Genomic DNA, 22,261 nt, shown 5'->3' with positions numbered 1-22,261 from the left:
TAAGCAATGTCCTCAAATTTTATTTTCAATATTTACTAGGGTTCAATGATGTGTACTTTTTTTTTTTTTTGAGATAGGAACTCCTACTATAACTCAGGCTGGCCTGGAACTCACTGTGTAGTCCAGGATTACAGTTGGAGGCCACTGTCTCTGGCAATTGTACTGTCTTAGCTGAGGCATTTTTCTGTTATTAAATGATGTATGTGCTGGATTTATTTACAGAAATAAAACACATGTGGCAACCGTGTTCAGAAACTATTTACTTTACATATTGAATATACTGAATATAACAGCAATTGTGTCAAAAATGATAATCCTATTGTTAATATGCAGCCATATTTCAGTAGTTAATAAATTAGACCATAGAACTTTCTGGAAAAAAGTTCGATCACTGTTTAAGCATGCTTGAAAATTTGGTCTGTGGGGCTATCTATATTTGCTTAAAGTAGGATCTTTAAAAAAAGTTAAATACTGACTTTAAACTGAGTGTTTTTTTTTTTTTTTTTTTTTTTTTTTTTTTTTTTAAGAGCTGGGGATCGAAGCCAGGGCCTTGTGCTTGCTAGGCAAGCGCTCTACCACTGAGCTAAATCCCCAACCATTGTTTTTGATTTTTTAAAGAAAAAAGCTGGGCATAGTTGCACATGCCTTTAATCCTTACACTTGCAGATCTCTGTGAGTTTGAGGTCAGCCTGGTCCACAGCCAGTTTAGGCCAGCCAGGGCGAAGTAGTGAGGCAGACAAGCGAGGTGTGAGGGGAGCGGGGAGGGCAGAGACAGACAAACAGGGACACACACCCTTGCTACAGATTACTAGTTTCATGTATGAAAACTGGTCATAAGGCAGCCTGTAAGCGAAGGGTCCAGCAGTACCTTCAGCGTGTGAGTTAAGTAGCAGTTTGGCCCTGAGTACCCTGGGTCACAGACGCACTGTTCCTTTAGGCAGTCTCCATGGCCTCGGCAGTTGTCCAAGCATCCAGGGCCAAGGTAGAAATTGTCAATTGCCCACTGCACATCTGAGTACTTTTGGTAGAACCTAAATCTTACAGGGCTATTGGCAGAAGCAAAGGAACAAAGAACAAAAGTTAACTGTAGTCAGAGCTATTTTACTACACATACACTCAGTGCTCAGGAGAAAAAACACTTAGGGTATTCTTGATGGACAAAATGAGTAATAAAAATGTTTCCTAACCACTTCCAACTTCTATAACAGGACTGTGAAGCTACTTTCAACTCAATTCTGTACAAACTTGCAAAACAAATAAAAACCAGTAGGGACTTTTAAGCCAAGGATTATTTTACAGTGTCATCTATAGTCATAACCCAGATTCCTTTTTCTTGTTTTTAAAATGAAATTTTAGAGTTTGTATACAAAGTAAAGCATCTCATCATGGCACCTTCATACCTATGCACCATTACACTTGGTTCTCACTCATCTTCCTCCTCAGCCCCTCCCCCACTCCCTCTCCCTCCTCTGGCTAGTTCCTTTTCTTCTTCTAGTTACTTCCAACTTCAGATTTATTATTCTATGTATCCCACTATCTTCAACATCCCACACTTTCCTTGGAACTGCCCCGACCCCCCACGATCTCCTTTCTAGCTTTGTGGCCTTCCCCCATAGTGCATACACCAAAGTTTTAAATCTAGGTTGTGCAGGTGAAAGAAAACCCACACTGTTCGGCTTACTCTGCATATCATAATGATTTCCAGTTGCATCACTTTCCTGCAAATGTCATGATTTCATTTTCTTTGTAGCTGCATAAAATTTCATCATGTGTCTGTACTGCATTAAAATATTTGTTTTTCGTTTTATATGTATAGATGTTCTACATGCCCGTTTATCTGTGCACTATGTGTATGCACTGCCTGCAGAGACTAGAAGAGGACACTGGACATATGTGGTGCTGGGAATCGAACCTTGGTCTTCTGGAAGAGCACCCAGCATTCATTCTTAACTGTTGAGCCATCTCTCCAGCCCTGTACCATATCTTTCTTGGTTCTGTTTCTTGGTTATTATGAATAAGGCATCTATAAACAAGGATTTGCAAGGATCTCTGTGGTATGTTGTTGTAGCATCCTTTTATTATATTCCCTAGAGTGGTATAGTTGGGTCACATGGTAGTTTCCAATGTTTTGAGGAGTCTGAATATTGATTTCCATCACGGTTGTGGAAGTTTATATCCCCAACAGCAATGAATATTAATTCTTCATAACTTCATAGCTATCCATAACTTCACCAGCATTTGATGTCATTGTTTAAAAATCTTTTTACATCTACCTATCTATCTATCTATCTGTCTGTCTGTCTGTCTGTCTGTCTATCTATCTATCTATCCATCCATCCATCTATCATCTATCTGGTGTGTGTATGTGTGTCACAGTGTGCAAGTGGGGTCCCAGGATGAGAGTCTGACCCTCAGGCTTGGTGGCAAGGGCATTACCCACTGAGCCACCTTCCCTATTCTCATTTGCTGTCTCAATGCTATTTTGACTGGGGTGACATGGAGTCTCAAAGCAGTCTTAATTTACATTTTCCTGATGGCTAAGGATATTGAACATTTTTTCAAATATTCATTGGCCATTTGTGTTTGTGTTCTTCTTTTGAGAATTATCTATTCAATTCATTGGCCCATTTATTGACTGGAAGAACAAAATAAGTGAACTTCAGTGGTTGTGGAGCATTTAGATTGACTAATTACATTTCTGAAGCTGTACAGAAGGTGAATGAAGCCTATGACAGTCTTGTTAGCATGCATTCAGCCTTCAGGCATTCAGGAAACAGTAACTTCTAAATTCCTTGAAGATTATCAATATTCTCAAGGTAACTGTGATAATTAGAAAACAATTTTGAAAGGGTTATATTAAAGGACAATTTCCCAGAGATTTTTAATTTCATCATTGTTCTTCTCTGTCTTCTGGGTAAAAAAACAAGGCTCTAATTAACCTTATATTAAAACAAAGTGTATTAAAGAACTTTCTGGGGCAATGCAAATGTTCTGCATCTCATTTTATGTGGTAGGTACATGGGTTACACAACAGCAAAATCCTTCATCGGAACAAGTGCTGTGTATGTACACTATGTAAATTATATACAGAGTGTATGTACATATGATAACACACACATATGAGACACACAGAGAGACAGAGATGTCTATGAGAGAGAGCACATGGAAGGTATAAGTGAGTCTGTGGTGGTAGTTCCCCAGCATGCATTTCACCCCAGATGACTCACTGAGAGATGATCATCTTAATATAATTCCACAAATTACTAAGTGGTTTAGGAATGGGCTAATTTGTACCAATGGGATTCAAGGAGGTTGTTGTTCTGGTTCTCTGAGAAAGAAAATACAACCCCCTCTCTCTCCCACTGGACACAGGTAAGGAAGCATCTGGTCCAGTATTCTGGCAGCCATCTTATATTCAACAGGGGGACCCTATTCAAGCTGAGAACAACACCAATGCCACTGTCAGAGGGATGAGAGAGCAAGACAATGGTTCCTGGAAGTCATTTAAAGATACACTGTCCATTATTATTGTATTTATTTGTGTATATGTGTGATTGTGCACGTGCATGTACAAGCATGTATGCCAGGGTATGGATATATATGTATGTGAGGAATCTAATTCTGGTCCTCAGGTTTGGCAGAAAGGGTCCTTAAAGCCATTATTAAATATGCAAATCAACCAGTCCTAGAGTCTACTCATCTTTACATTTTTTGTTATAGCTATAATGTATTTTAGAAAGAGTTTGAATTTTCATTATGTGTAGAAGCATATATTTGTGTGTGGAGCTTGTCACATGAGTGCAGTGTGTCAGTGGAGGCTAGAAGAAGGCATCAGATCCTCTGTACCTGGAGCTACAGGCGGTTGTGAGCCAACCAGTGTGGGTCCTGGGAACCAAACTCAGGTCTCAAGCACCAGGATAAAGTATCCTTCAGAGTTTGTAACCTGCTGCTGAAAGCATCACAGTTTCACCTCCTAGCATCTTAACTGCCTGAGCTCTTCTGATCCATTCCAGGACACTGATGATGTTGTCAAAAGGACTGGACAGGCTGTGCATACCTGCCCTGTTCAGAGCTCGGTCTTGCTCATAAATCATGATCTGTTTCATCAGAAGCCTTTTGACTTAGCCAAACTCTATGATTAATTCAGTAGAAGCACGCCTGTCATTTTGCTTAATGCATCTCTTTTCTTAATTTTACAGTAGATGGGGAATCTTGGGAATCTCCTTAAATTAACTTATCTACAGACTTTCCAGAGCATGGTTTAATCTCCATGGTCACCACTGATCCAGGCTAATTATGTTTCACTGCAGGTGCAGAACATAATGCTTTGTGATAAGAGAAAAAAAAAAAACCCATGAGCTATCTTATACAAGTGGCCTGAAGCTAGGAGCTGTGCAACTACCGTGAGTTGGGATTTGCTCCCTGCTCTATCAAGGATTTGGAAAACATCTTTATGTTGAACTACAGTCTACAAGGCCAGTAAAATAGCTAATATGCATCTTTGCATCTGGCTCCAAGGCAATCATTGATGGCACTGGGGTTTAGAAGAGAGGACGTGACAGGGCTCTTTACTGAGGACCAAATCTTCAAGTCTGAGGATTACAACATGAAGTTTGTTCATCATTAGGGCAGAAGAGAACACTTTACCCATGATGACACAGAATTTGAGACTGGACAGCAGTCCCCAGGTTTACCTCCTGCATGCTTGCAGCCATGCTTTATTCTAATTTTTGACTTACTTTCCCACTAAGCTTTCAGGAAGTGGGTAGGTGATCCTTTTCCACCCTTTAGTTGGAAAGAACACAGATGGCTGTGAAACACTTCCAGAGCATTTTGGATCAGCAGGTAAGCACTGAGGGACGAGATAGTTCCAGCTCACACCAAAGTCAGTAGAATACTGCACATGAATTTGATTCTGGGCAATTTTTTCAGGCACTTTACATCCAACAGAGATCTAATAAACAGAAAATGAAGATTGTCAAGGCATTAAAACCATATTACATATTTCATCTCCAAAGAATTGGCAGCAAAAAAGGCACAGATCCCATGATATCCCCCACCCTGTATTTTCAAATTCATTATTTGCTTTGTTGATGGACAGGGGACATTGGCATGGTTGCCCAAGGTGACAAAGTGTAGAGAGTGCCAAGTACATTGTGTAGGGATTTGGGAGAGAAGCTGAAACCTGTGCCTCTGCCATGCTGGCTGGTTTCCTGGGAAGGCCTGTGCCCACACTTGCAAATTGTTTTGTTAATGGCCTGGCACTTGCATCTGGTAGAATACCTGACCAAGAAGGATTGCTAACAGCCTTACCAATTTTACTATTTTGTCATACGATTTATAACTCTCAATAAATCACTTTCACCTGCAAGCAAGATGCAGTGAAGCGATAAGAGAAGCACAATGCCTCTAACATGGCAACAGCGACAGTGTGTCAGCTCTGCAAACACAGAGCGACTCAGGTAGGCAGAACACACAGAAGAAATGCTGGCTAAAATGCGATCCAAAGCTGCTCTTGGCACGAATTCTAATCATGCTGCTATAGTCTATAATTTTTTGTTCTACAGAAGCATCCTAATAGCTTCTAGGAAGAGTAGAAATAACAATTATAGCTTTAGTCTCATACAGAAACAATTTACCTTTTTTTTTGAGATAGGGTTTCACTATTTAGCCCTAGCTGACCTGGAACTCCACTATATAGACCAGGCTAGCCTTGAATTTACAGAGATCCACCTGCCTCTGTCTCCCAAGCGCCTGGATTATAGTTGGGCACCACCACAACAAGCCAACATACTTTAAAAAATATTCATTTATTCATGTATTTTATGTATATGAGTGCTCTATTTGCATGTATGCCTGCATGACAGAAGATGGCATCAGATCTCATTATAGATGGTTGTGAGTCACCATGTGGTTGCTGGGAATTGCACTCTGGAAGAGCAGCCAGTGCTTTTAACCTCTGAGCTATCTCTCCAGCCAACTAATTTTTTATATATAGTGATTTAACTTAATAAGTTGCAATCAGTATCTTGAATTTTTTAAACCAATATTTTTGTTCTATAAGCATATAATCCTGATTGTAAATATTTGCTTTTATGTAAAGTCTGAAATTTTACCTTGAAATAGTATAGAAGTACGATTTTTTTAATCATTAAGCATTATTTAGATGAGCTGTATGTTACCTTAACAACAAATTTTATTTTTCAAAGTACATATTAAGTCAATGAAACATTAGATGATCTTTATCTTTATGATGTTTCTGATTAGTTAGATTGCTAGTGTATGGTTATTTATGTAATTGAGAGCATGATAATTTCACCTTGAATTGCATGATCCAGTCTTCAGTGGGAGTCAGGTCATGGGTCACTGCATACACTTCTCGTCCATCATGGCTGCCACAAATCATGACTCCATCAGGGGAGTCACAAAATCTTTCCACTGTACAGTCATCATGGAATAGCCAATTCTCATTCACTTAAAAAAAAAAGACAAAAAAAAATGGATGACAGATTTAGCAAGGACTTAAACATTCACTTTAACCAAATCTTAGAAATCTCTTTTACATATAATATGTCACACAAACACTAATATAAACATCATTTTATAACCATGGGTATTAGAATAACTGACAGATATGTAGTGCATTTTTTGAGAGGTGGGATGGTTAAGACAAGGTCTCACTGTATAGCTCAGGCTGGCTTCAAACTCAGGATTGATCCTCGTATTTCAGTCTCTTGAGTGTTATATATCACAAGAATGTACTACCATGCCTAGCTCCTCAATTTATTTTGAAATAAAATGTGTATCCATCCATCCACCTACCCATCTACCCATTCACCTACCCATCTACCCATCTATCCATCCATCCATCCATCCATCCATCCATCCATCCATCCATCCATCCATCCATCTATCCACTCTACCTAACCTATTGTTTTTTTTTGGAGACAGGGTTTCATTCTACAGTCCAGTCTGTCCTGGAATGAACTACGTAGCCCAGGGTAGCCTCAAACTAATGGTGAGCCTCCTGTCTCTGCCTCCTGAGTGTTGAGATTACAGGCAGAAACCACCATGTCCAGCTTAATGTTCTATGGTTAACTACAGGTACTGTGTTATCAAAGGATCATTAGAATTGATTCCACACACATAACAGAACTATTGCAAGCGATTCCCTGTTTCCTTCTTTGCTAGATCCTGGAAACCACCCTAATTAGATGAACAAATAATCTTGGAGGCCCAGACAGTATTTGAGAAAAATTGAGCTTTGCATTGTGTAGTTGTCATAGAGACTATGTTTGAATCCTAATTGTTAAGTTATACTCAACCTGAGAAAATAGAGATTATTTAAGAAACTCAGATTAAGATGGGCATGGTCATGTATACCTGTAACCCCAGCACCTTGGAGGTTGAGGCAGGGGGATCATGAGGTTAAGGCTAGCCTCAGCTACATAGCAAGTTTGAGGAGCTTGGACTACATAAGATGGTTTCAACAATACAGAAAAATATCAGCAAGAAAGGAGCTCTGACTATCTCTAAAACGCTGTTTACCGCACTAATGTTCTTTATACTTGAATGTTTAGGTATGTATATTTAAGTATTCTGGAAAAGTATTTTAAAAATAATTTTCAGCCTTTCTAAACCAGATCAACAGTGACTCTTTGAGAAAACGTACTGAGAAAATAAAAATCTAAAGATGGGATAAATTTGGAAGACTCTTGTTGTTGGTTGCTTTTGTCATTATGCCTAGTGGAAAGAAGTGACTTTATTTTATATTATATTTGCTAGCTAATCAAGTTAGAAATGAAAAAGAAATACAAAACAACTTTCTAAGTGTCTTATTCAGCCCCATATCTATGGTGGAGACAATTGGAGGCTGGGGGCAGGCCTGGAAGCAGCAGAGGTGGACGGCCCCAGAGATCCAAAGACCAAGCAATCCTCCTGTAATTCAGGCTTCACCCAGAGTGAGTCTGATTCTGGTCTGAGCACATGTATCTACAGAACAACATATTGCTGGGATTCACATGGCTTAAGGGCACCATACTATTATCTGTGTCTTCATTCTGAGGGATTTGGAGTCACAGACATAGGGCGCAGAATCAATGGGACCCAGCATTCCAATGCCAGAGAGATTCAGAGCTGGTTTCTCTATGAGGTGCCTCTTGTTTGATGCTGTGGTGCTGGAGTTCTGATGGAAGGTTCATCAGCAAACCCACCGGCCTCCTCCACACTGTCAGAAGCTGCTTTGGGAGCAGATGTTCCAGTTGCTACAAACATTTCCTGCAACATGGGCAGGCACCAGGAAACATGTTTCTTTACTAGTCGGGGCCACACTAAACAAGCATATATATTAGGTACTTAAAATTGCTTTATACTGGCTTTTGTTAATACAGAAGTAATGTTTAAATTATTCTGACTGTAAACTTACTTATGTAAATTATTACACAGGGAAAAACTGATGAGTAACTTGGCAAAGTTCTGAACCAGATCTTGCTTACATAGCGAGTCTCAGTGACAACTTCCTTTTCCTCCCCTTCCTTCCCCTCCCCTTCTCCCTCCTCTCCCCTTCGTCCTCCTCCTTCCCCTTCTCCTCCTCCATTGCCCTCCCACTCCTTTTCTGTTGTTTCGTTTTTGAGGCACAGCTTCTCAAAGCACACCCTTCCTGCCCCAGCCTCCTTAGGGAGGGATTACAGGTGTGTACCCCAGCCCAGCTAAAGCCTTAGCCACTTCAGGGAATAGGAACACTTGGTAGAGTCGAGGACAGTTCAAGCCTTTTCCATTTGCCAGGGTGGATTTGGTCATTATTTGCAGCTGTCACATGGCATGATATACTAGTGTCACATGATATCCTAATAAGTGAAATAAAATTAGTTAGCCTAAATAGTCACCAATAGCAAATTATAAAGCATAATGACATTTAAAACTAGTAGAAATTTATCTTCTAAGGCAATAAGGACTCAAAAAAGAAAAAGAAAACCCACAAAAAACCCCAAACAACAACAACAACAACAATAAAAATCACAGGATTCAACTTCAAAGAAAAAACAGCAAGCTACAAAACACATATAGGATCACATTTGAGACCCTAGCTTTGTTAAAATGTTTGTTAAAGGAATGCAGAACGTTAAGAGAATATTAAAATTACTGATATTGTTATCTGCCAGTGAGTCTAATTTTCATCCCCATGGTTTTCAAGTGTTTTCTCAATTTCATGACTTGAACACAATTTATTGCTTTTACAATAAAATATTGCTAATTCAGTATTTTAAGTTATTAAATTTTCCTAAATTAAATTTTCCTCAAGGTATGCCATTTCTCTGGAAAGTTCTAATTATGGTAAAATTGGCCATATGATATTTTTTTTGTGCAAGATGGTAGAGCTATGCAGGATGAGACACCATGCCTTACTGTCTAACTGGCTGTTGCAACTTTGGGTAGACTTACAGTGTGAGGTGGAGACAGACCCTCAAACATCACCCATGTATCTGACCACACTGCGTTTTATGTAGTACAACCAACGCAAATGGGGTAGCAAAATCACAGACTTAAGATAAGACACCACCTTAAACTTACTATAGTGTTATACAATGACAAGCATTCAGATGAGAATGGTGTGCAGTTCCCGCAGGGTGCCAGCATCACTAAATGGTCCCTGCTGAGGATGAAGGATGAGAAGCAAGACCTACAGCAGTGGAACCCGAGACATGATCTGAAACATGAAATGCCATTGCAAATGTGCCTGACTCAGAAAATACAACATTCTGCCCTTAGGTGTCAATAAAGGAACCAGGAGGATGAGGCAGGAGGATCATGGTGAGTTTGAAGTCAGCATGAGCTTCATGGTGAGTTCTAGGACAGCTTGAACTAGAGTAAGGCCCTGACCCAAACACCACCACCACTGACAGCCACAATAGGCCAGGAAATGTTTTTTTTTTCCATCCAAAGTCAAAAATAGGAAACAGAAATGAAAATACTGCCCCCCCGCCCCGCAATTACCCTATCAATGAACTGATATTTATTAAAACATGTATCTGGCTTAGAATGACAGTACAGATGAGACACAGTGTTAAACAGGAGGAGAGAAGAATGATGCTCTGGTCTCTGCACCTCAGCTGAACCCCGGAAAGGGCCTGACTTCACTTGTGATTACCACCCGCCCCACCCCAAACATACAGTTGCATTTCAATGTACTTTCGTCCAGCATTAGTGAAGAAATCACCTGAAGTTTTGTCCTCCATGAACATGTCAAAAGCAATTCTCCCAACAGGGCCAGCATCTGCAGGGGAGCGCTCATGCTGGGGCACTGGGGCACTGCTGAATGTGTCCAGCATGACTGTCCTCTGGTCCGCAGAGCCTGAGATGAGGACATTGTCAATGGCCCAGTCATTCTGGTCTAGGCCATCATGTCGTGGCTGCCACCAACGGAAGCGAGTAGCAATCTCTTTAGCATCAGGAGGGAGAAGGATATTCACGAATCTAACAGAAAATGATGAGGGTGGGGAAAATGTTGGTTAAATATTTCATATGAGGAGATCTGAAACAGCAGTAAGATATTGGATGTCCCAGGGCAGTGAAGTGAGGACATTACCTAAAACTCTGTGTGTGTGTGTGTGTGTGTGTGTGTGTGTGTGTGTGTGTGTGTGTACACAGTTGCACATGCAAATACGTGTGTTGGCAAGTGGAGGGCAGAGGTGGATGCTGAGTGTCTTCTTCAATTGCTCTCCACTTTAGTTTTTGAGACAGTCTCTCACTGTCCTTGCAGCTCTCTGATTGGCTGGCTGGCTGGAGAACCCCAGGAGTCCTATATACCTCCCCTGTGTTGGGATTACAGGTGGGCACCACCTGACCTGGCTTTTAAATGGATAGCAGGGATTCAATTTAGTTCCTAATGTGCTTGCAACTTAGTCATCTTCCTAGTCCCTGAAACAAATTAAACATAATTTTATTAAATCTTTGAGAATTTCATACAATGTATTTTGATCATACTCATCCTCAACTTCTCCTCAGCTCCTCCCAGATACACTTCCATCTCCCTACTCTTCCTTTTAAAACAATCCATCGATTCCTGTGTGTGGACCCTGATTAACTGGCTGTTTTACTAGTCATTAAACTAGAGAAACAGAATGTAAACAATGTGAGGGCCCCAGATTTCTCTGTGCTGCCTGTGGACCTTGGACCTTTGCATCTCTGGGAAGGTAACTGCAGGTCTACAGGACACATACTTTGGGAGATACAACCAATATTGACCTCAGTTTTCCTGTCACATAAGGGCTGGTTTCTACTTTAATCTGCTCAATGCCAGCAACAGGCTTGGAATATGGACACTAGTTGTGGTAGGAGGATGCTGGAGCCTCAGCCTGAAAGTAATCAGGTCTTAATTGCCTGTGATACAGACAATGCTTTGCTAACATGCTTCAGTGAGAGCAGGGAAAGAAATACTGAAGGAGAACTAGGCATGTCTTCTGACTTAGTCACCAAGGACACATAGCTCAATGCTCCAATACAAGCCTCGTTATATAGAAACGAGGCTTACATTTACAATTACAATTAAACATGTTCATTGAAAGCCAGCAATAGAACCACAGATTTGATTTATATTCAGAGTTCACAAGACTAGTTTTCTATCTGTGCAGAGAGCATGGTCTTTTTATCTGTTGATCTACCTGTCTTTCAAGTGCAGCCTCTTAGCATTGAAATTCCTATAAGTTAATCTTGGCTGGATCCTAAAACTGAGGGCTGTATTAATAGTCACTCAAGTCTTTGACTTTCACATTGAAGAGGTTTAATTATTTTCCTTTTGTTGACATGGTATTTCCTTATTGATTTTTTTTATTTTTTGGTGTCGAGGGCCTTGCACATGCTAGACAAGCACTCTACTCCTGAGCTACCTGCTCTGCCTTCCTGCTGCTCTTTTGAGTGCCTAGCATAGTAGATAGTGTTCTGAATGGGGACCAACTAGGATGTGCGTAATCGGCTTCTAACACTTCAGTCTGTGCATTCTTTGGACCCTGAAGAACTAGTGAGTGTTGACATTAGGGCAGGAAAATGTAGTCTGTGAATCCCACTCCCTCAATTATGTGGTTACTGGATGCTTGGAGACCAGCAGCTTTGAGGCAGGCCTCTCCAAATTTTATTTCCTCACGTCTCTTGGTTTTAAAGCCCCTCTGCCCATCTCCTCTTTTTAATTAGTACTATAGTATGTGGTGTGTGTGCATGTGTGAGTGTGTGAGCGTTCCTGTCCATGCATGCATGGAGGCCAGAGGACAATGGTAGGTGTCCTGTTCTCTCATTCTCTGTCTCATTCCCTTGAAACAGGAATACTTCAATTCAATACTCTTTTCCTTTTTTTTTTTATTCTTCGAAAATTTCACATGATATATTTTGATCATATTCATCCTCTTCCTCCAACTCTTCCCAGATCCTTTCCCACCTCCCTCCTGACCCAATTCCACATTCTGTTCTCTTTCCCTATTAAAAGAGTCCATGCAGACTCTATTGGCTGACCAGTAGGTCATAGGGCCTGCCCTGGAGTGTGTTCAATATCCTTGAAGTCACGCACTACCTCTGGGACGGATTGCTGAGCCTTGAGGGGAGGAGTTTTACTCCTGATTCAACATCTTTCTTTTATTTCATTTCCCTTTTCTTCTCCCTTCTGTTGTTGAGGTGGGGTCTCACTATGTTGTCCAGCCTGGTCTTCAGTGTGTAACCTCCATTGATCCTCCTCCCTCAGCCAACAGAGTCACTGAGACCACAGCAAGGCAGCCCCACATACGGCCCCTCTTTGGCTTGTCTAATTGGCTACATTGACTGCTTTTGGTCTTTCTAGAATATTTTTAAAGGTCCATGTATGATGGCTGTTCAGGGTCTTTAAAGAAAGATGACACAGGTTCTAGGCATCTTAAGGATACTGCCATCTTACTGTCTTATATATACTGGGAAGATACTTTGTAAACAAATGTTTGTTTCTCCAGATGTTTATGAAATCATCATATATTCAGTCTCCATGTTTTTTTGCACTGTTTATTTACTGTTGGTATTACAATCTAGTAATTAATCTTATTCTGGGATGGGAAAGCTTTTGTTCTTAAAACAAAAGCCCTAGTTAGCTATTACGTACCCCAGAAAGCCTCCCTGACTGTCTCTGAGGTGTCCTTTACTGATGAGTAAATTGGAGGTCCCCTCAGTCCGTGACAACTGGTTACTGGGAGCCTTCCCAAGCTGGATAGCCTAGTTATTGCAGTTGAGACAGATACAAACCCAGGCTTGCTGTACTGATCATAGAAAATCTCCATCAGCAAGTTCCAGGTGATGCCCCCATTGACGGAGTATTCCAAGAGGACCCCTTGGTTACGGTTGCTTGGTGTAATGAGGCATCCATACATGAAGTAGAACTGGATAAACTCGGCACTAGTGAGGTTTAGATCCACAGTGACCAGCAATCGGCTACAGCCCTAAGAAAAAGGAACAGAAGAGGGAAAAGCAGCAATAAGGAGTCTTGATTGCAGACCGCAGAGCACAGCTTCTCTCTGATTTTGTCCCTTTGATTATGTTATTATATCTCTTACACTAGCTTCTAGCATGGTGCCCAGCTCATGTTTGTTGGACTTTCAAATTTCAGTATTCAAGACTTACTTAACCAAATGTCATATATTCTAAGGAGGTTTCCTTTTAACATATTTTTATAGGCAAAGCAAATGTTGGAATTAAAGTAACTATTCAAAGCTTTTATTAATTTATTTTCAATTATTAGTTAGCATTTGCTAAAAAGCACCAGTTACTAACGAAGGAACATTTTGATATAACTATTTTTAAAATTTCATTTACATGTGTGTAAGAGTGTCTATGTGAGTATAAGTGTTGAATTCCCCGGAACTGCAGTTACTGACAGCTGTGGCCACCATGTGGGTGCTGGGACTCGAACACAGTCCTCTGGAAAAGCAGCAAGTGCTCTTAACCCCTAAGCCGTTTCTCCAGCCCCCTTAGGTAACTATTTTTAATGGGTAATTTTAAAATGACTACAACTGAAACAATTATATAATTTAATTATAATGAGATAGTTGCAATGCCCTTTAAAATGTTTTAAAATTTATTTATTTAAATTTGTGTATATGTCTGTGGTTGTTTTGTGTGAGTATATGTGCACATGGGTGCATGGGTTACACGTTCACATGTGTGCATGTTCACACATGTTCACGTGCATGTAGAGGCCAGAGGTTGATGTTGGCTATCTTTCTCCATCACTCTCCAGTTGGAAAAGGGTTTCTCACTGAACTTGGAGTTCTCCGACTGGCTAGACTTGCTGGCCAATGAGCTCTGAGGAGCGGGCTGTTTCCACCTCCCACCTTCACCCCCCTCCCCACCTCCCACACTAGGTTTACATAGGCTACCATGCCTGATTTTTACATGGATGTTGGGAATCCAAGTCTTTATTCAAAGCAAGCACTTGCTGACTGAGCCATCTCTCCCCAGCACCAAATGCCATTTATTTATCAATTATCAATATATTAATCTTGATAGGTAGATATTTGTTAGTTGAACATATGTGGAAATCCTGGCCGTTCCCACTTCTACTTGAGGCAGAAGAGTGTCTTGAATAAACATTCTTAGTGTTGTCGATTATGAAAAATTAAGATGATATATATATATATATACTTTTGTTACTTCTGTGTAAAAAGTGGATATAAATAATATATAAATACAATATAAACTCTATGATAGAGTACAGCAAAAAAAGAGTTAAATGTGAATTGGTTATTTTTTAAAATTAATTTACCTATTAGTCATGATATTAGAGGAATTATACATTTAAAAAGTTAAAATTTGGCAGCAAAATAGAATGATAATAACTTTTTTCAAAGGAAAACTTTCCAACATTGCTTCTGCCACTCACAAAATAATATGCTATAAATGCAAACGTTCAGTAATTACCGACAAGCTACTCTCTCTGGGGTGACTTATAAACAATTAGTTGTTAATACACTCAAGAAACTTTGAAGCTCATTTCCCAGGTTTTTGACTCTTTAATCTCAAACGTATTGTGAACTCAAGAGTTTTCGGTTATGGCTTCATCCAGATGGAGCACCCCCCGCCCCCCCCCCCCCAGCACACACACTGTATAGGTGCCCCTTTCTCAGCAGGGAAACCTATGCAAGTCCTTTAAAGATGTGTTCTTAAATCTTCCCTGTGCTGACAGCAACACAAAGGTTTGGGTAGGTACATTCTGGAAATGCTCAGCGCTGTTGAAACTTCAGATCCTGACTAGGCATTAAGGGTTACTGCATCTTGATTTGCCTGTTAAGCTTCAAAAGTGACTCAGGGACTCAGCAGAGAGAGAGAGGAGCTGAGCAAACCTCAGCCGAACTCTTACCCCACTGAAATGCAGAGCCAGTCCCGAAGCCACAGCTCCACACACAGTGCTCAGTTTCCCACCGTTCACAGTCAGCCAGTTCTGGCTGGAGGGAGCTCGATTGAAGTTGTCTTTGAGCTGGATTGGGAGGGAGGTCTCAGGCTCATCACAGTACAGGCCTCCCCACTGCTCATCACAGCTGGATGGAAAAAGAGAAAGGCAGAGTCAACATCAAACACAGCCCCTGTGAGAATTTGCACATTACTGAAGCCAACTTTTTCCTAGGCCAGGATGATGAAAGGTAGCTGCTCTTCACAGAGTCACAAAGCTTGCCAAAGATCACCTGCTTTCCTTAACAAGCCAGAGGCTAGAGACAGGCTGTGAATTAACCTCCTTCAGCCTTTCCAAAAGTAGTGAGTGACTAGTTGTTGCAGGTGGAAGGAAGAATCAACTTTAAACAAACGTTCTGAAGTCCTATCTCATGTGAAACAGCACTGGATAGCCCATAGGACCGCAGCTGCCAAACCAAATTGCTGGGTGATAATAATATATGAAATCGGTCTTTAAACAGAAGCTTCCAGCCATTTAAGAACCAAGTGGCTGTGTGCTAAAAGCAGACGATGCTTCGGATAATCACCGCCATCCCTGTAACAGAGTTCTCAGTTCTCTGTTCAGGACAGGACTGGAAGGCTGCCCAGGGCTCTTCAGAGCCATCCTGGATATGGGATACAATCATTAATCATGGGCTGGATTTCCTATGTATATGAAGATTAGCAGAGAAGAGCATATGAATTCTCTATGAGCTTCTCTACACTAACAACCAAACAGCACAAGCTTAGAAAACGAAGCACAAAAGGCTGTAGTGCACACATGTGTGTACATGCATACACATCCATCCAAATGCTTTAAAAGTAGATTCTCCCAAAGATGCCAAAGATCTAGGAGAGTGATAGAGTGGGCTCTGTGAAATATGCCCAACAACTGACCAGGTTTATATTTTATTATGCAAATGACATGAGAAATTTCAACTAAACCTCAGCAAATGCATGTCCTTACCTCTATCTGGACTTAATATCATTTTTGGTGAGAATATAATGAACTCCTAAAGTTTTCTATCATCTTTTTCAAGCTTCAAATATATCGCAGAAATAGAAGAAAAAGTAACATAGTCAATTATAATTCAGCTCTCTCTTGACAATGTAGCTGTTGTTCAGGTGCTAATCACTAAGTAAGAATGTAGTTATAATAGCCATCAATTCTACCGTTAGCTCAATATTATATTTCAGGTAAACTCAAAAGCTAAGGTAACTTGGCAGTGATGAAAAACCCAGTTTTAGAAACTTTCTGGGTGGAATACAAATCAAGATATTTAGACAGAAGAAACATTCCAACTTACACACAGCTTCCCTGGATGCACCTCCCATGGCCACTGCACATGTCTAGACAGCCGTCCCCAATATAGACATTATCTATTGCCCATGTCTGCTGCTTGTCGAAAGGTGCTGGTTGGTGCCAGCGGAAACGAGTGGCTTGAGACCTTGGAAGAAGAAGAGATTTACAATGAAGAATGCAGTGAGAAAGAAAATGTATTCTAGTAAGCTTGAAGAGGGCAACACAAAAGCACACATTCCCATTCCTGTTTTGAAAAGAACATTCATTATTGCAATAGCCTATGCAAACCTCTAGTTAACAAAACTAAGCCAAACAAATAGGTTCAGCATGCATTTTGCCCCAGGGGTCTTTCTGGGTCTTGTAAAAGAAGACTACATCAGAGGCGAAATCCAATCCTAAAACTAGAAGCCCCAAGGGAAGGATAAAGGTCTGCCTTTTGCATGGCAGCCATTGTACAGACACCAGGGCTGTTGTTGTGTTATCAAACTGGGAGAAAGATGCCTGTCCTTGAGCAGCTGTAACCTTCTGCCTTTAACTTTAGAACAGAATGTGGGCTGGGCTTCATGCTCTCCCCTGCTCTCCAGGGCAAGATACTTTTGTGCAATGGGCACATGCATCCCCCCCACTCAGCATCCCTGAGGAATTCTCCTAATAGAAGCCTTAGGGCATGGGATGAACATAAAACAGACAGATCAATGGAACCCCAGGTAATTGCATGTAGAGAAGAGAGGGGGTAATAAGTAAGACTAGGCTTATTTTATGTTGATTAAAAAGTGAAATAAATAAAAGTAACCCAGACAATCTCCATTCCAGAAGCAGAAATGTACTTCCTCCTTCACTTTTGGAGAGCATCTTGTTCAGCAACACAAACATACGTGTGTTCTGAGGCACTAGATGGCAGTAAAATCCAAACAATGCCCAGGGCTCATGCAAACGTTAAAGACTTGTGGAGGAAATAATTTGTGTTTTTTGAGTTATGCATGTTTTATGCTAAAAGACTTAATATTTTGATTGGAGAGTATTTGTTTTTGGAAGGGAAAAAGATAAAGTAACAGCAAGAGTCTTATACTTTCTAAGGGAAACACTTACATAAAGTTTAGTAAATAATCAAAAAAGAACAACAGAGTAGAACTAAGATTTTTCATCCTGGGAAACAGCTCAGTCCGACCTGTGTCCTGAGAATCTTGACACAAACTGATTTCTCCAGTTCTTGCTCTCTAGTTCCCACACCCGCATCAGAAGCATCTCAACTCAGATCTTTCCTATCACTTCTTGTTGCACTGAAATTAAGCCCTTGGCCCATGGGGTTGGGCCTGAGTGGGGGCCTCTCTTCCCTTCTTCTGGCCATCATCAGAAAGTATCACTCACCTCAGTTTCTACAGCACACCAAAGTCATCCCTACCCTTCCGCATGGAAGTTTCCCCAGTGGGTTCTCTTTCTGCTTGGTCTCCCCCTATGGTCCTCCAGGGTCTCACTGGAAGTGTTAGTCCTCACAGAGACATTTTCTTCCTGACCCTTTTAAAAATGGCATTCGTCTCATCCGACTCTCTGCAATCTGTTCTTTATGTGGTATTTAACACAATTTAGCACCATCATGCATGCATGTGAATATGTTTCAGGGGGACACAGTTCCTTCCTGGAACATTAACTCGTAAGGCAGCTCTTGGGGCAGATCCCTTTTGCTCACTACTGAGTAGTGTTCCATGGGACAGGGAGCTGATATTCAGGGGCCACTGTTTTCACAGGGAACAGTGTTGTATTGACGCCCACCCCCACCAGTGTTGTGCAACTCAGTGGCTCTTTTAAATGACTGAATTCATTACTATTTCTGTTTCTATACAGCAACATCCTGTGACACAGTGGAGCATCACATTTTCATAGCTCATAACCATGCATTCTGATATGTAGCTACCATGCACCTATTTATTCTGTCTTTTGTTTTTGACTACAAGTTTTCTGAAAGGCAGGGGATATTGCTGTCTTTCCTCAGTGCTTATAGATAATAATAAGTAATACACTTTCCCTGTTCTCTTAATATCATAAACATGTTTCACTAAAGCCTTTGCCACCTTATATTTTAAAGCAGTTTCTTTTGTTAGATTACCCTCCTAGTTATCATTTCATTGTCTGTGACACTTACAAATGGGATTTCATAAACATCTACTGAAAGAATATTAAGTCAATCGCAATAAAGATTTCTGGAAAAAGCAAATAAAAGCCAGCTTGCAGGGTGGAGGGGAGGAACTGGGGTTAGCTGTGTGGAGCAGCAGTTTGATGACTGTGGGAGGAGAAGAGCAGAGAGGCAGCACAGGCTGCCTAGTAGGGGGGGCTTTCTGATCACCGGTTTTGTTCAGTCACAGGCTGGACAGCCTCTGAACACAAAGACTGAGGAGAGGATTTAAGAGCCAGACGAACTGCTGGAGGTGACAGCCTTTGTACAGACTTCGAACCCCACCTTTTCCAGTCTATGCCACTCTCTGGAGTTCTACAGAAAAGGAATCAGTAGGAGACATGTGAAGACTGTACTAAAACTGGAGCTGGCCAACAGGTCTAAGGATAAGTGAGTGCTCTAATTTGTATTCTGGCACCATGAGTTCTATGTTCATGGTGAGCAAGTAAATGTTTAGACACAACAAGGAGGGCAAATTTGACAATTTCTGAGACCCACTTTTGAAATGCAAGGGTTTTATATTGTTAGGAATAGCAATATCTAGTCATCACACACTCATAGGCAGAGGTGCCTGCATCATCATCATTATTATTTTGCAGGAAGAAGGAGTACTTTAATTAAAGGGAAGAAGTGTGATAACAGTTCAGAATGAGAATACTGGAGGTGAATTCAACCTCTAAGCCTTTCCAATAAAACAACTTATTCCCAGCCCTGCCTAGCCTCACTGTGAGAGGGGCCAAATCACTTAGGTCTACATGCTGACACTTTCCCATCTGTAGAGCTAAGAGAATGCTGCTTCCTGACTCACAAGGGTGTTGTGAAAATTAATTAGTTCATGTTTACCAAGACCTACGAGTGCTTTGGCACATCCCTTGGCAGGTGTCATTGCTTATCCTGAAGGTCCCTTAGAATGATGGCCGCTACCAGCTGCTGCTTCTTGGAGTTGGAGGAAAAATGGCCCCATAGCAAATTTCTTATTTTCACATACCCTTGAAATCTCTCCTTTTGGTTATTTTTTAAATTTATTCCACTTTCTCCCCATCAACACATTGAAAGTGCTTCAAAAAATGTAGGTTAGTAACTGTCCACCGCTATACAGTTAACATGTTACTGAAGACAACAGTTTCTCTATATGCTCATTCCATGCATCTCCCCCATGATGTGGCCACACCATTTAACAGGTGTCAGGACATATTTCATCCTCTTAACTTCTGTAGGATGACTCCATTCACCTAGGAAGACTTCCTGTCATCATCACGGTGAGAAGGACTGATCTGAAAGAAGCTGCGGCCAGTCATCTCAGCCTCTCCACACTTACTGATGTTACCTTTACTCTCAAAGAGACACACAAGGAACTCAGGCTAGCCCTCACTCTGCTCATGGAGATGGCGAGACCCAGTGACCTCAGTCACATACCAATTCACTAACAAAGCAGTGCAAAGAGACAAGGATCACTTGACTTATAATAAGTGTTATTATATAGCATTTATCCAGCCTCTAGGAATATTTTGAAGTTCTATCAAGTAATCTTTTAAAACTTTATCACAATTCATAAAAAATAGGTTAGCAAAAGGAGACTTTGTATGAACCACACCACTAGGCTTTTCTTTCTCTTGAGAGGAAACAGTGAACTTTGTTGTATCTAGGTCCAACCACTGCCTGTGTGATATGGGAAAAGAAAATGGACTCACTCTGTCCAGCCTGTCTACAACAAGAGGAAGAGAGCTAGAAGCTAAGGAGGCTTAGGAGATATTTCAGCAAGTATCCTGAGTTGTACACCAACTTGCAAAAACTTCATGACATACTTTGTGAGATAAGGAAATCTGAGAAATGAGTATTGAAGTTCTAAACAAGAAATTGCCATCTTTAGCTGTGGTCTAAAATGTTCTTCTCTTCCAGTAATGTGCACTGAAATATCTGTAGTCGAAATGCTATGATGTCTAGAATTTACTTCAAAATAGCAGGGCATTAGGAGGCGGTGGAGCTACTCAATGTGGGTAGTACATTCAAACTAATAAGTACATGGGGTCTAGTACATGATTCTCTTTAACTTTGTACATTTGCCTTTTAAATAAATAAAAATGTAAGCCAACAGGAAATTTTTTATTTCAGAATTAGAATAAAAAGGAATGGTTCTTATCTTTTAGCAAAATAACTTTTAAAATCAATTGTGCTAAAAAAAATTAAAGAAAGCAATAATAAAAATTATAATATTCTGAATAAACCCACTGAGAGCCTCAATATTAGTCCGAAAAGTGGACTAATCACCAAATACAAGAGATTTTCTATAGTTTAAACATATCTTCTCTGTGGGGATGGTTTATATTTAGCTGGGAAAGCAATCTTGATGATTTACATATATGTATGGCACCGGTCAAATATAAAATTCTCCAATAAAAACTTGGCAATAAGTTGGCACTTCATATGGCTCAAAGGCAGCTGTGTCTCTGTTATAGAATAAATGGACATAGGTTTAACCTATTAACATGAATGCCAATATAGCAACATATTCCATATGAGGGATTCAGTGGTACTACGGCCTATACAAAAATTACAGTTTTGTGAACCCCAAACACCAACAAACAGTTGGTAGAAGCATAGCAGCAATGCTCATAAATGCTCATCAAATGACAGGAGATGATGGCATTCAAGACTGGTAAAGTATTTCTCCGGCTAGTTTTAACATTTTGAATGCTGTTCAGTTATATGAATGCTTGCAAATGAAGCCTTTCAAAACACACCGTTGTCCTGGAATAACAGCAGACAGAAATAAGGAGTATCGAGGCAGCTGTAATGGATCTCTTTAACAAAACAAACTCACGACTCTCTTGGACATTTGAAGAACATAGTAAATGTTACTTACTGGTTGGGTCTGTTTTCTTTACTCAGAGTTGTATGTGGGGATGTCCTAGAAAAGCAGCCTTCCCTTCTAAAGCTGCTTCACTTCCGTCCTCGTCACCACCACCCTGCCCTTCCACACACTTGCCTTTCTTGAACTTCTTGCTTTTTCTTTTAACTTCCTACAGATTTTTAATCGCTTCCCCTCTCTGCCTGAAGCACCCGGCTTCCAATGTGTTGCAGTTAATCTTTAAGGAGGATGATGCTGGCTGGGTCATTGATTGGGGCCACTAGGAGTGGGTCATTTTCAACTTGCCTTAAAATAGCCAAGTCTCACCTGAACCTACTGTGGCCACTCCCTTTTGCCCTTTCTCAGTGGATTTGAGTTACCTGCCCTCCCAGTGACTCAGCTGCTTCTCAGCTGACATCTCAAGAACCCATGCCACCTAAACTACCTGCTATTTTTAAGTCTGGTTAGTAATGGAGAGGAAGGCAGATTCAGATTGGGGGTAGGAAAC

At 40.7% G+C, this 22,261-nt stretch overlaps 1 protein-coding gene across 1 annotated transcript in view; it reads right to left on the bottom strand.

The window, feature by feature from the left end:
* Positions 1 to 814: 814 nt before the first annotated feature.
* The window catches only part of LOC131905584 (reelin), a 114,476-nt gene continuing 93,029 nt past the window's right edge, over positions 815 to 22,261 (bottom strand). Inside the window, exons 30-36 of the mRNA XM_059256446.1 lie at positions 16,740 to 16,880; positions 15,365 to 15,542; positions 13,255 to 13,448; positions 10,217 to 10,473; positions 6,320 to 6,474; positions 4,740 to 4,954; positions 815 to 1,046 (exon numbers count right to left, since the gene is read on the bottom strand). Coding sequence (XP_059112429.1) covers positions 815 to 1,046; positions 4,740 to 4,954; positions 6,320 to 6,474; positions 10,217 to 10,473; positions 13,255 to 13,448; positions 15,365 to 15,542; positions 16,740 to 16,880 — 1,372 coding nt within the window. The remainder of the gene's footprint in view (positions 1,047 to 4,739; positions 4,955 to 6,319; positions 6,475 to 10,216; positions 10,474 to 13,254; positions 13,449 to 15,364; positions 15,543 to 16,739; positions 16,881 to 22,261) is intronic.

This window comes from Peromyscus eremicus, chromosome 3 (genome assembly GCF_949786415.1).
Source record: "Peromyscus eremicus chromosome 3, PerEre_H2_v1, whole genome shotgun sequence".
Lineage (NCBI taxonomy): Eukaryota > Metazoa > Chordata > Mammalia > Rodentia > Cricetidae > Peromyscus > Peromyscus eremicus.
The sequence above is the reverse complement of the archived record's forward strand: the minus strand, read 5'-3'. Positions and strand labels throughout refer to the sequence as shown.